This window comes from Pteropus medius, unplaced genomic scaffold (genome assembly GCF_902729225.1).
Source record: "Pteropus medius unplaced genomic scaffold, Ma_sr-lr_union100, whole genome shotgun sequence".
NCBI lineage: Eukaryota > Metazoa > Chordata > Mammalia > Chiroptera > Pteropodidae > Pteropus > Pteropus medius.
The window spans coordinates 1688041-1703033 of record NW_024342473.1 but is presented as its reverse complement, the minus strand read 5'-3'; the positions used below and the strand labels follow the sequence as shown (position 1 = coordinate 1703033).

Below are 14993 nucleotides of genomic sequence, written 5' to 3'. Positions count from 1 at the left end.
GTCTCTTTTTATATAGGTGCTTGTGTGATTCTGAGTAGTAATCATAGGAACTAGCAGTATGTAACTCTTTTGCTTTAATATTTTACTTTTTCTCAGGAGGGCCCTGATTTATTTGGAATAGTTTAGGCCGTGACTAAAAACAAACAAACAAAAAAATTGAATTATGAGCAGGTTGAATTCAATAAGTACCAAGATAATTTTTTGAGACTAAGAATTGGCTTGTTTTATTTCTCTTATAACTGATTGTTAGGTAAAAGTTAATTTTTAAACAAGTATATGTATATATATGGAAAACTTTAGCTTAGAGTTTCTCATTTGATGAAAACAAATTTTATATACATATATTCTTTAAATTTGGAATCTGATCCATTATTTATCTCATCCTTTGTCTTTTTTTCCTTTCATTTCCTTTTTATTTACTTATTTATTTTTTAAACAAAGTGCCATGCTTACTGTAAAGAGCCTACAGGTGAGCAAACAGAACTACCAGTACTTTAGCCTCTCAGCCTTTTAGAGCAGGAAAATAAATCACTGGGAGAAGCCAACAGAATTCTATTTTTAACATTATTTAGTTTTATTAATCTTTAGCACCTTAAGACCTTTTTCTTTAAAAGAAAATTTTAATAACCTTTGAAGGTTGATTTTTCAGTATGAGATAGACTATTAATAGTGTGTGCGGTGATGGTTTAAAAACTTTTGCTCTGCAAATACTTATAGATTGCCTGTTGAATGCCAGGACCTACACCAGGCAGTCAGGGGACACACTCCCTACCCATGAGGAGTTTATAGACAAGTGGGGGGCCGGCAGGGAGCATCCTTTACACCGTATGTCACAGAGTCAGGGGTACTGGGGTGTGCAACTCTTAATGGTTGTGTACCAGTGCTAGTGACAGCTTGTCTCTACTGGGATCTGGGAGGAGTCTCTGGGATAGGTGACAGCTAATGTGGCTCTTGAAAGATGATGAAGTGATCAGGCCGAGAGGGAGGGAAGAGCATTCCAGGTAGAAGGAACAATGCGCCACTGCATGGAGACATGACAAACCAGGCCCGTCACAACACAGAAGTGTGGTGGCTCGTGGGACCTGGGTTAGATGGAGGAAAGCAAGGAGCAGAGAGAGACTGGCATTAGTTTGGGAAGAGCCTTCTGTTCACTAATCCCTTAAGATTTGACTCTGGTAGCCAGTAGGTGATCCTAGAAGGCTTTTAAGCAAGGAGTCTCCATTTTAGAAAGATGGTTCTGAGACAGCATGGTGGTAGGGGGACCGGTTCAATACTCTCACTGGCAAATGCACATGGTACCATTTATTCATTCAACAGATACTTTGCATCCAATGTCTATTTGTTAAGTGCTTTTTTTGTGCCAAGCGCTGCATTTGTGGTTTGTAGTTCTGCTAGTTGTCCTGCTTAGTTGCCTTTCTGGTCAATATAAACATATAAATGATTTAAGTCAAAGTATTTACCCATAAGTAAAATCGTCCTGGCAAAGCTCTGTGAAATATTGCATAGATAGCTGCTTTTGCACCTGTATAGTCATAAGCTTCTGTCTGTTGTGATAATTTTTATGGATGTTATTTATGATTTTAGGAATGTAGAATGTTAGAGCCCAAAAGATCTTAGACCTCATCCAGGCCAAATCTTTCCTTTTACACAAAAAGGATTTCTGATCCAAAACGGTGAAGTTCAGTGTCACTTATGTGATCAATTCCAGGGCTGTCCAGAATGTGGACAGTTTGCAAAGTTGAGGTTTTTGCTTTTTGAAATGGCAAAAGACAAGAATTATGTATTAGCTGTTTGCCATATTGGTTGAGGAAAGAGAGGGCCTGACTTCTTTATGGCCTCTGTGTCTCATGTTTCTCTACCTGACCTGGCTTCACTGCTCTCTCATAATCCCTCCTAGCAAGTTCTTCATTCTCAGTTAACCCTACCATCCATGCTTCCAGTGATCTGCTGGATGATAAGAATGAGAATATTAAATTTCATTGTCACATGATGAACACGGTTATAGCCCCAACTGCCCACTAATAATAAACTTAAGAAGGGTTATAAAACTTGTCAGTCCATAGCCTCAGATGGAATAGACATATGCCGCCCTAGTTATGAATCTTAAGAAGAATAGCTAAGAAGCCTTTAGATGTTTCATAAGTGAGAGTTGAGCCTCCCACCCTGGGATCCCCTTGAGCCACAGTCTCTGAGCAGGTCTTGCTGTGTTCACAGACACAGGCTCCATCCGCAGTTTACAGACAGGTATAGGAGAGCTACACGGGGAAACCAGATTCTGGCATGGAAAGGACTACTGCAATTTCGTCTTCAAAGACTGGGTTCAACTTGATAAACCTTTTGCTGGTGAGTACCAGGGTAGTGGATGACTGCTTACATTTTGTCTTTTACTTCTCATCATCTCAACAAGTACACAAGTGCATGATCTAATGTCTTCTGTTTTCCTTTGTTTTGTTTTGAATATTTGTAAAACTTTGGAGAATATGATTCAGTCATATAATTAAGGACTTCTTGTAGTTTTAGCAAGAAAACAACATGGCATAGAGCTTACTTGTTTGAAGCTTCCAGATTTTAAGTAGACATATTTTCGGAGTAATAATCTGTAATTTTACAAAAGATGGTATCCTTCCTTTGATCATCTCTAATCCGCTTATCATCTTCATTTTCCATCATTTAAATGACACATTTTCAAATTATCACTGTTTTTCTATGTTGAAGAGGAGATAGAGATGGGTTTGCATATGTAGCCTGACATTATTCCAACAACATAAAAAAGAAAAATGTAATTTTAAGTACACATCCTTAGATAATTTGTACCAATTTATCGCCTAGTGGTTAATAATACTAAGTGAAACGGAAACATGTTTGGGGAGGTGCGTGGGGGACTGTATTCCTCAGTGTGACATCTATGTTTCCCTGAGTTATGAAGATATTGTTCCACTCAAGCCAAGAAATATACACATAGTGCACATTACCATGTTTCCTTTTACTTGTCATAGTTGGGGTCAGCTCTGGGGTCAGATGGCTTCTGTCCTTGGCACAGAATTTAGTGGTAATCCCTGCCTGCGGCACCTGGGCAGATTTCATTGACAGGTACTCCACTCCCCGGATGCCGTGGCATGACATTGCCTCTGTGGTGCATGGGAAGGCTGCTCGTGACGTGGCGCGTCACTTCATCCAGCGCTGGAACTTCACAAAGGTACGTGGTTGGTTTTATCATGATTCAGTCCACATAAAGAGAGAGAGACCTGGAAGAGGAGAAACCTGGAGGGTTGGCAAGGAGGGCCTGCGGTGGCCACCGCTGCGCCATTCATCTGCTGTTGCGTGCCTGGTTGTCATAGCACCTGGGCTGCTGGGCAAAGGAAAAAGAAAATGTCCCCATACTTTTCTACACCAGACAATTCAGAGCACAGAGGGGTAGATGCTACTATCAGGGCAGTGATTTTAGCCCTTTTAACATCTTGGATGCTCAGCACTGGCCTGGGCTGATAGTCACGTGTAGGCTGTTGTAGCGGGGACAGGAGTCTTGTTTTACCGAGAGAGCTCGAACTTCCCAGTCCTTTCAGTTCTGGCATCACACTGGTTTCATGCTGGTACAGGCTTCTGAGAGGTGCTTCTGAGCAAAATGAGCAAAAGATGTAGCCATTTTTCTTTTCTCCAGATTGTGTCTTCTTCAGTGTGTCTTCATTACTCTTAAGAATTTGACTTAACATGCATAGGTTAAGTACCTATCATCCAGGTGTTGTTAAGGTTCCATTTTATTTACTTTAAATGATGATGAGGCATATTCTCCTTAATAATTTGGGAAAAGACTTAGTTTTATCAACAACTCAGAATCTCACCTTATTTTTCATTTATATGGTAGCATTATGAATAGGGGGAAATCTTAGAAATAAAGGAAATATCTTTAACAAAAAGATATTTATAAAATAACTTTAACAAAGAGTTAGGGGGCATGAATGAATAAATAAAGTGATATTACCTTTAACCTACTAGATAAAGATAAAAACAACAACAACAACAAAAATAAAACAGTGCGAATACCTGCATTTGGGTTTGTGATTTTTGATGTGCTTATACCCTGTTTCTAGGGGGTAAATTTGACTCAGAAAATCTTTTTCTGTTTAAGTTAAAGAAGTAATCCAATAAAGTGATTTATTTTAACTTTGCTTTCAATAATTTAAAGAAAATGAGAAATAACTAAAAGGAATTTATTAAATAAATTATGATTTTTCCATACCATTTTACTATGAAGTTATTAAAATAATATATAGTGCTATATTGCTCTGGCAAGATATCTACAACAAAGTAAAATAATAATCTCATTTTTGTAACTACATACCTCCATAACTCCAGATTATATTTAATCTTTCTTTAAAAAGATAAAGCAATACATGCCTACTTTGAAAGGTAAAAGAAGCAAAAAAGGAGTTCTTTGTCTCTGGAAAATAGAAAGAAAACAAAAATAATCTATTGCCTCTTCACCTAGAAACATGCATTATTAACATTTTTTTTTTCCTATCTCAAATGAACTTGAATTTTGTTTGTAATCACAAAGTAGAGAAGAATGGAACTGATTTCACATTTGAATTTTTTAACCTGTTTTTCTTTGTTTTAGATTATGAAATCAAAATATCGATCCCTTTCTTATCCTTTTCTACTTCCAAAATCTCAAACAACAGCCCATGAGTTGAAATATCAAGTGCCTGGGTCTGTCCATGCTAATGTACAGGTCAGTCTGGCTTTTCTTTTTTGCAAAGTGTAACTGAGTAAAATCACTATTACTGTCTGTTCACGGGCTTCACATTTTTCAATTAAGGACAACTCCAAAGGAAATCTGAATGGACTTTTTAAAATTTAGTATTATATTTCCTATTTAAGATGTATTCAATTTATGCTCTTTTAAAAACTCTCTTATAAATATAATAAATACACACCCTTAGAAAAGGCCAGTCAAGGAAGGGCTTGTACTGTAATTTCTTTGGAAGTGACCCTAGCATCATGATCCACAGTAAACTTGGGACTGATGTTAATTAAGTACCAGGAATGTGGCTGAAACTTTGCATCTAGGAAGCTAGTTATAGTTCAATCTAATTTTAGTTCCTAATTAACCAAATGCCTTTGAAAGGGTCTTTAATAGAAAAAAGAATTAGTTTAATAGAGTCACAGAATTTTACTATATTCAGTTTAACCATATCATATTAAAAATAAGAAAATTAAGACCCAGTGTGGCCACTAGTCTTGTCCAGGATCACCTAGACAGTTATCAATAGAGGTGGAGCTTGGAATCCTACACTCTATTGGAAAGTCCATCGTTAGCCGACCTGTTCCTTCTACAAACTCAAATATCTCGAGATCATGCAGGGACAGAACTGAGATGGGTCGCTTTTGGCATTGCTTTTTGTTCAAAGTCATCACTGTCAGCATCAACAGTATTTAAGTAAAGATCCAGCAGTCTGCTACTGACATCACTAACATGCATTTACATAATTTGGACATGGATTCTGGGGAATACAATTATATAAATGAAATGCCTAATTCAGTTACTTTATAATATGTTCAAGTAGAGATGTGTGAACATAAATGAAAAGACATTTCAGACCATAAATCAAATAATAGAACAATCAAAAAGATAAACCACTTAAGAGAAGTACCTATAACAAATACTTAGTTTTCCAGGATAAAGGAAACCACTAATTTAAACTCAAAGGCACAGGTATATATGTATTCATATGTAAGTTAATGAATATTTTATAAACCTGTTTAATTTTATTCTACTTAAAGGGAGAAATTACTCATGTTGTAAGATAAAATAGGAGACTCGATATTAAAAAACAAGAGAATTTAAGATTTGAGATGGCATTAAAATTGACTCGGTGATCAACTTATCAAAGTTAGCAGATACTAATTAATCATCTGTTGAAAAGGCATTGCTGGGAATTATGTATTTTTATAATCAGTAAAGGATGTTTTATGTCAGTGTTACATATACATAAATCTTCTAAAGCCTGTTGGTAAAGTCCTGTTTTACATAGTGTCATCTATCCCCCCTGATTAGGCAGGTAGATATGCTGCATGTCCACTCTACAAAATGCCTCCCTTGATTTACCTTCTCCACATCGCCGGATTTTGTGTTAGAGACGGGGCTAGATCAGTGATCTCTCCCGTGTGCTCATATGTTCATCTTTGATATGCTCAAGTGGACTAGACTCAGAAACCTGCAAGGCCAATTAATTCAAAAGGAAGTTTACCAAGATTCATTCACTCATTAATTCACTTATTCAGTCCACATATGTTTATTAAGTGCCCTCTGTTTGCACAGTGAAGTCATCATTGCATACCTGATGCTGAGGAGCCAGACAGTAAAGGGGTTCTTTGCCTCTGAAAATGTAGTTAGCTGGGAGAGAGGAAGCTGTGATGTTAAAGAATTCAGTTAAGTCTATGGCATGCCACCTTGAACATGCCCGATCTCATCTGATCTTGGAAGCTAAGCAGGATTGGGCCTGGTTAGTACTTGGATGGGAGACCACTTAGCAATACCAGGTGCTGTAGGCTTAAAAAAAAAAAAAATTCAGTTAACAACGTAATGTAAGACATGGTCTAGGACTAAATGCCAGTGTGAAAGTATACACCAGCACACTGTGAGACCTTGGCAAATGAGAGGGAGAAAACTGGGTGTCCCTCTGAGAGTAAGCCTGCCTGTTTAGATGATGATAGAACAGACTGCAGTAGACTGTTTGCTCTTGAAGAAGGTGGCATAAGGCCCTGGAGTGCTGGCGGCTTGGTTAATTTATACCTGATCTGGGAGGCGTTAGTGAACTTTGGAACTTTTTTTTTTTATCCAGGAAGACATACAGTTCATGAATGTTTTATGAAGATTAACCTAGATTAGAGTTCCTCGAATTGAATTTTGTCTGTAAAATGCTAATAGCTATTCTACAAAAAAGGATTTCCGTGTACAGATGTTTTTGCAGATTTTTAAAAAATGGAATTCCTTAGTGCCTTTGTTATGCCTGTGTGTATCATGAAATCACTAAGTGAATATGCTATGAGAATTTCCCAAGTTTAAATGATTGTAGATCTCTCGTTTTGTCACATGTCCGTTTGCATCTTTCTGAAGAAACCTACTTTGGAACCTAAAGTTTAGACGTATGAAGAACTTAGACTAGAATGAGAATGAAAGCAAGAAGACAAGAGGCTGTTACAGTAATTCTAGCATATACTAATTTTGTATTTGTAAATTAGTATTCTTTTTCTTAGTGAGAATTCCCCTGCAATTTTAAAAGTGCTGACTTCACAAAACCCAGATCTCTCTTGGTTGCCAGTTGATGTTTTTCAGAACTGCTGAGGTAACTCCAGTTGTAAAAACAATTGGGACAGCCAGGCAGTGTGTGTGTCCATTTAAAGGAAACTCTGAGATGAACAGAAACTGAAAAAAGAACTGTTTCATTTCTCCCTTTTTGTAAAGTTCTGCCTGCAATTTTGTTTCGCTTCACATTATTTACTGACTCTAAAATTCATCTTATTCTAGACATTACTGTTTCCAAGTGGTGAAATACAGTGCTTAGAAGGCAAAAGCAATAATCTGGCCCAATCTCTGTTTTTCCAGGGAATCCAGAAGGGAGCAGGGAGCTAGGACCTGGCTGTGTAGGCTGCTTAATTTTTAAAGGGGTTATTGTCATATTCTCAAACCTTTAACTCTATCAGCCATTATGTGGCAATAGCCAAATAACTGTTACATACATTGGTTATGAAATAAAATTCTTTCTTAGATTTACTCTTTTTAACATAGTTTTTAACACAGCTTATTGTTCATAACATAATTTAGAGACTATAAACTTCGTTAACTGAATAGTAGCAATATAATGTAGCAAGGGAAAGAGGCAGATTCTAGAGTCAGACTGTTCAAATCCCAGCTTTGCTACACGCTAGCTGTATAATGTTGAGAAATTCACCTCTCTATGCATTTCCTTCATCTACAAGCAGATTAACTACAACCTTCAAGCTTTCCCTAGTGTTTTCAAAAGTTTGCAACAAAGAAGCTGACATTTTTCAGGATGGGTCAATAGACTAGTTCTGGATACAAAATCTTTATACCATATATTTATTGAAATGGAGAGAAAGAACATCTCTTAAAGTTAATAATAGATAAAATTCATGTTATTCTTTCATCTGCAGAAAGAAACCCAATTATTTAATTTTTTAAGTACAGAAACATTGGGCCCAATGATCCTTGATCACATACTGCTAGTAATTTCACGCCAGCCATTAGACACAACTGTTGTAAAAGGCTGACACAGCTAACCAAGGAGACTAGAGCTATGGCCGATGCAAAGGGGGCCTGTCCCTATTGACATAATTTCTGCTTCTCAAAATGTCATCCAAACCTGAGGGCTTACTTCAGCAGCTTCCACCGACACTTTAAAAATAATCTTACTGTTTCCCCTCAGTGCTGGGCGTTCTCAGAAACCTTCCAAGAGCACTCAGAGACAATGGCAGGAGAAAGGTGTGGGGACGGGAGTTGGAGGAAAGATGATTCTGAAACTGCTTGTACACAGAATATGTTTTTTTAAAAAACAACTTATCTCCCTAAAAAGAACAAACTAAATTCTTGAATGCTATCATTACTACTTAAGATAAATGACCTAGACAGAAGACATTTGACATGCCTATTAAAGTAAAAGAAAATTACTGATGCCAAAATAGCATCAATTTAGAATTAATACATAGGAATAATTCTTTTTATTAAATTGGGCAGCTTTTAGTAGAAACGCCATTCCTTAGAAAATCATTGCTGAGAAGTCCTACCAAACTGAGGGAAATAGTCATGTCTTCAATCTCTTTATTAAAAAAGAAAAGAAAATATGTAGGCAAATGTGAATGACATTTGAATTATACTCCTGGAAAAATTTGTTCCTGTGCTTGGGAAAAAATGTCCAAATGACACTCCAAAGGATGTCAATATAGGAATCAATGTAGATTTCAAAAGACAGCCAAGTATTAGATATTGTGATAGAATAAGCAGGTAGGTAAGGGTGAAAGAAAACCACTTAACTTATTCCTAAGAAGTTTCTTAACAGGGAAGCTATTTTCCATTTATGGACCAGGTCTTTGTGTGGTAAGACTTCCTGTGTGCTACTGTGGGTCTTGGCTGGCAGAAGCCACATGAAAGGGGAGTGTTTGTTCTGTGTCCCACACTGTTCTAAGCTTTTTGTGGATTATCTCATTTAATATAATAATTTACCAGTCTATAAATTGTACATTTTTTGACCCCTTATTGTTATAGATGAGGAAACTAGGACTTTGTGAGGTTAAAATAACACAGTAAGTAAGTGGTGGGGATGAGACTGATTTTAAGCAGTCTGAGTCCAGCACCTGAGGTCATAACTGTTCAGCAGAGATAGTGTTGCAAATAAGACCCGAGGTGTTTGCAAGCACAAGGGCTCTAGCAAGGTACAGCTGCATGTCAGGATTGCCTTTCGGTATCATCTTCTGTTGCCATGGCCCCATATACATCCCCAGCAATCATGCTTCTTTCTGGCTCCCCAGAGCCCTTAAGTACCTTTTTTTCCTAGTATTTCGCACCCTTAAGTCTTAGTCTTCAAAAGTTATATTTTCTCCCTCTCCTTCAGCCTTAAGGTTAACTTTTCCCTTTTGTACAGGCAAAGGGATCAAGCTATTAGAATAATTGCATACCGTGATATGAATGGATGACACTCAACTCCAGAAAAATGGTTATTAAAAGGAAGATCAGAATAATATGTGGCAGATCCTTGAACGAACTCCATTTCTTGGTTCTTCTTACCTGCTGTGCCCCTCAATTCGGACTGGAAGACTAAGGCCCTGCACTTCTAAGCACTACCCCACTTTCCCCAGCCCCTGCCACCTGAGATTCCTCGTGGATGCCAACTTCTGCTCGAGAGACATATAAAAAGTACTTTTCTCCTAATAGTCTTTGTTCCCTCATTGACTTGGGAGCTTAGAGAAATAAAAGGAATTAAGACACATGCTGAATTTATAGGGAATACAAGCATTACAGTAAGAGAAAAGGAACTTGGAACAAATACTAGGAAAGTTTTGAAAGTTTTTCTTAAAGAAGAGATTTCCGAATTTCAGTCCATATATTCAACTTGGGTCCACTGTATGTTAGGGCCAAAGAGAAGGCTATCTTTGAAGTTAAAGAATAGGACATCATACAAGGAAAATGACTGGTTCTTGTTGCAATTGTGAGGCTAAAACATAAGATCAGAAATATGCCCTTTTTATATACTTTAAAGTTGTGTATTCAAACTTGAGGTTTGAAAAGTATGGGTTAGATTTGATTCTCAGTATACTTGGGTCAGTAACATAAACCACATTTCTGCGTGTGAAAGGAGGTGTTTGAGGTTGCCTCACTTTCACTGATTTAAAACAGAAATTCAAGACAAGTTGGTCAGACCAGTTAAGAAAAAGGAGAGAGCAAATCTTAAATTTTAAACAAAAGAAAGTCAATCAAAATGTGTTTGACTTATTTGGATGTTTAAAAACTTTCTAGACCATCAGGCATTTAAAGCAGCTCAGGGTTCAGCAATTCAGGGGTGAAGGCAGGGTAAAAGGCAAATTTATATTTTTAATTATGTTGATAGATTTAAAATAATTAGAATAATAGTAAATGAATAATAATCCTAAGTGATTTTTTCTGTATTACTTGAAAGATAATGTTCAAGGTTAATCAAAAATGATGACTTTTAAAATAACATAAGTTTTCATTGTGAGAAAGCGATATAGGTTTAGACTCAGACAGTGAGATAGATAATGTCCATTCCCCTTCGGATGTAGGCAACCTCCCACAGTCTATGGTTTTACAGGCATCATGGGGAAGGGAGGGCTCCTGTCCCCTTGGCTTATGCTCTCCCACAGGCTTATAATAACATGTTTTTCTTTTGGCTTACAAATGTACTTTAAATTTTTAAATGCCTCTGTAAAGGAAAAACATTTACTGTTATACAGGAAAGATGGCAAATATATGACCTTCATGCTTTCTCTGTCAAGGCAACCATTGGACATCAATCTTAGTTTCTAATCCAGTGTGTCTAGTTCCAATAATCTCTACAACAGAGCTAGCTGTGCAGGATGCCACTTCTAATCAATTGAACTTGACTTATAAGTTAAAACCTATTTTAAAACCCTCATTTATATCTAATGTGAGTAAGTTTATTAAACCTTTGAGTCACCACAAATTTTGAGAGCGAGAAAGGAAAGGAAGTATATGGTTTCTGGATCTGAGGAGAAGACTAAAAAATTACCACCGAGGTGATATATAAACTTTGCCTATAACTTTTGCAGAGGTAGACACCCATATATCAAACACCTCCTAAGTGCCACATATCATAGCTGTTTGTGTTTGTTATGCTATTTTTTTCTTCATAGCATCTGTATGGGGGTGGGAGTGGGGCAGACAAGCAGGCAGGCAGGCTGGAAGAGATCTCAGTTATACAGTGGAGGAAACCGAGCCTGACATTAAAATTACCTGTTCAAGGTAAAAGAGCTAGTATGTGCTATGACTTACTATGACATGGATCTCAAGAGTTCCTATCTTTTCCGTACACTCTGCAATTTTATGCATTGTATCCAGAGTTATATAAGAGTAGATCAGTATGTGTGGTATAAGGATCTTTTCAAGGTAATCTGCGTTTTCAGGGCTGTGTACCTTAGCAACAAAATTCAGCATTAACCTGGACTACAAATTAAACCTTCTATTTGTTCAACCTTTGTTATTTCTACTAATGAATAATAATGCAGTTCTTTGGACATGATGTGAAATCAATATTTTTTCCCAGTATTGCTCATATTTATCTAAACTTTCCTTATGAGTTTTTTTTCTGAGACACTTGACTATTTGTATTCACAATTAAAATTTCCAATTTCGCTGCACATATTCATCTGATAAAAGTAAATAAAATGCTTTGAGAGGAGCGATGTTGTAATAAATACCTTATGCTGAATAAAGAAATAACATTTTGAGGATGACACAATCAATGATTTTAGTGTTAGGTTTGAATTTCAGTAGCCTTATATGCAATTTTTAAGTTATCGATTAGAGCCAGAATTATACCAGATCTTTTATATATAACAGGCATAAAACTGATTATGTATTGGATCACTTTGTATATTCCTAATATGTATGGACCATTCTTTTATCTTCAAATTCTGTTGACCTCATGAAGAACAGCTTCAACATTCATTTCAAGTCAGGAATAGCAAATCTATTTTTATAGTGATTCTCATGTGATATCTTGCTATTACTTAAGGAAAGTCATTTAATAAGTGTTTATTGAGCACCTACTATATGCCCCGCATGTTATTGTAATGCTGGTTAGAATGCTGAAGAAAATTACAGCCAATGGTTTCTTAGTGTTGAAAAAGTTTTCCATGTCATCTAGTTCCCCCTCCTATGTACAGTCATAGTCTGCTCGGCAGTGTTGCTGACATGATCTGCCACCACTCAAACGCATCCTCTAATGTTCTCAATAATAGCAAACACTTATATAGCATTTACTAGGTTCTAGACCTCCTTCTGCACAGTCCACAGTAATTATTGAGTCCTCTCTACAGCCTTATAGGATAGATACTCCATTTTATAAAGAGAAATCTGAGGTACAAAGAGGTTAAAAAACTTGACCAAGATCAAAGTCACTAAGTGGTTAAGTTTAGACAGTCCAGTTCTGTGTTAGCATATTTAACATATACTCAGGTATCTGAGCTGGAAGCTGTTACTCTAATCCAGGTGGGAGCAGGTGAGTGTATGAATAGAGAGAGGCAGTATGAGTGAGACAATTGAGAGTTGAAGTGACATGCTAAGGATTAGACAGGCGGAATCAATATTAGATGACTAAATAAATCTATTTGTCTTTTAGAATATGTTAATCTGAACAATATCTATTTGGAGGAAAAAGAACAATCATCAAGTCAGAGCTAGGGTGGCCATATCATGTAGTTCATACCTGGACACTTTGAGCAGTAAAAGTAGTACTAGTAATAAACACACCAGAACAAGTCATTGGGTGTAACTGTGGAACTATCATGAAGAGAGTCCACATGGTTACCCTACTCATAGCCACCAGAAGAGATACTTCTGAAGTACTCCTGATAGAAACACCTTATGGTTTCTATCACCTTATGGTAATTTTGAATGAAAATTACACTGCATGGAAGAAGGCATAGTCAGGACTTGATTTCCAGCTGGGCTCATTCAGTATGAATTATGTCCAAGGACCAGATCTCTACCTACCTGTTCTCCCTTGGCCCACATGTGACACTCACGCCACTATAATCATTCAGTTGTTTTAAAGAAAAAAAGGATAGATTTCATTATATTAATATATCTGGTGTCATCTTCATTGTCTTATCTTTGCTCATTTCTGTTTGCTGCCTTGCAGTTACTCCGCTCTGCTGCTGATTGGTCTGCTGGTATAAAGTACTGTGAAGGCTCCATCCACACTGCTTATGTCCATGTGATAGAGAACAGCAAGCACTATATCTATATAGAAGTAAGTCTTGCTCGTGTAAATTGGTATGACAACCTGCCTTCCAATGAATACCGTGCAGAGACTGCAGGTCTCCGAACTCAAGACCTTCTACATTAACAAGTATATGTTGAGTTGCGAAGAGGCTTTGGGTTGCCTGAATTTTGACCTCCCTGGCATACCTGATATTTGATTCGAATTTTCATTAACTCAGGACTCTAGTAGGGCCCCCCAAGTCCTTGTTATTAAAATATATCAAGTCATTGTAATATTGTTAGCCAGAAATATCCCAACATGGGTGTACATGCTTTGATTTGGCTTGAGTTGGAGGCTGTAAGCGTGAGACATGTGCTACTTCAGGAGAGCACACACAGGGGCGAGTTGTTAAACCAGAGATCACCAGATGCCACTGGCTTGGGGATTTTTGGAGTAGTGCAGGGAAAGGAACATGGAAAAGGAAGATGTAAGAATATCGAGGACAGGTATGACCTTCTTCATTCCTGCATGAATGACTATTCATTGGAAGCTTTTACAGATTGCAGAGTCTGCGTTCAGAGAAGAGGAGAACGTCTAGGGACACTGGATTTACTTTGGGAACCTTAATTGTACTTCAGAGTAGATCTAAAGCTACCTTAGGGCACTTGGAAAATCCTGAAAAAGTAAAAAGTCATGATGATAAATAAATCAGAGCACATCTCACTTATTTATTTCAGTCTCCCCCCGCTCCTCCCCCCCGCCCACTGATTTTTTATTAATGTGTAGAGGGAGATGGGGTAGCTGGAGCAAATCATTCTAGCCCTACTTTCCTTCCCCTTGAGTGCTGGCCCTCTCCTTTCACACAGTGACAATTTATTAAAGGCAAGTAGGAAAGAATTGGAGCTTTATTGATTTCATAGACTTAGAGAAAGAGAAGTCTGATTAAAAATATTAGCAGGCTAAATGCAATGTGGTATCCTGGATGGGATCATGCAACAGAAAAAGGACATTAGTGGAAAAATTAGTGAACTCTGAATAAAATCTGGAGTTTAGTAATACTAACATGATTTGTGTTATTAATTTCAACAGTTATACCATAATAATGTGAGATGTTAATAGCTGGCTCACCCATTACCCAGAATCCTTTAGCTTTATCTCTTTTTGATAAAAATGTTTGTTATTAATGCTGCTACAGTGCTAAATGAGGTCAGTAATGCCATGTTGATACACATGACTGTGGACAGTAACCTGGTCGACATAGTTATTACCTCTAGGAGAGGTAAGTGGCGCTCATTCTTCCCGCTTGCCCCCTAAAAGGAGAAAGAAGTAAAGGATACGACATGTGGCCAGTGTGTTATAGCTGCTGAGGAATGTTAAGTTTCTCTGTAATGTGAATTCAGAAAAACAAACATGGTTTGGTTGCCACTGAGATTTTGATTGTTTGATGCCCTAAGGGGAAACACATTCTCAAATGAGTTTCTGCACAATGTCTTCTTGTAAGTTTGTCTTCTGGAG

At 37.3% G+C, this 14993-nt stretch overlaps 1 protein-coding gene and 1 pseudogene across 6 annotated transcripts in view; both read left to right on the top strand.

Moving 5' to 3' along the window:
- PLD1 (phospholipase D1) overlaps window positions 1-14993 on the top strand; it is a 179473-nt gene that overhangs the window by 118964 nt on the left and 45516 nt on the right. For all 6 annotated transcript variants that reach the window (XM_039865037.1, XM_039865033.1, XM_039865038.1 and 3 more), the window contains 4 exons: window positions 2215-2343; window positions 3078-3196; window positions 4616-4729; window positions 13416-13526. In XM_039865037.1, coding sequence (XP_039720971.1) covers window positions 2215-2343; window positions 3078-3196; window positions 4616-4729; window positions 13416-13526 — 473 coding nt within the window. The remainder of the gene's footprint in view (window positions 1-2214; window positions 2344-3077; window positions 3197-4615; window positions 4730-13415; window positions 13527-14993) is intronic.
- Window positions 6435-6552, top strand: LOC120604670 (uncharacterized; annotated as a pseudogene).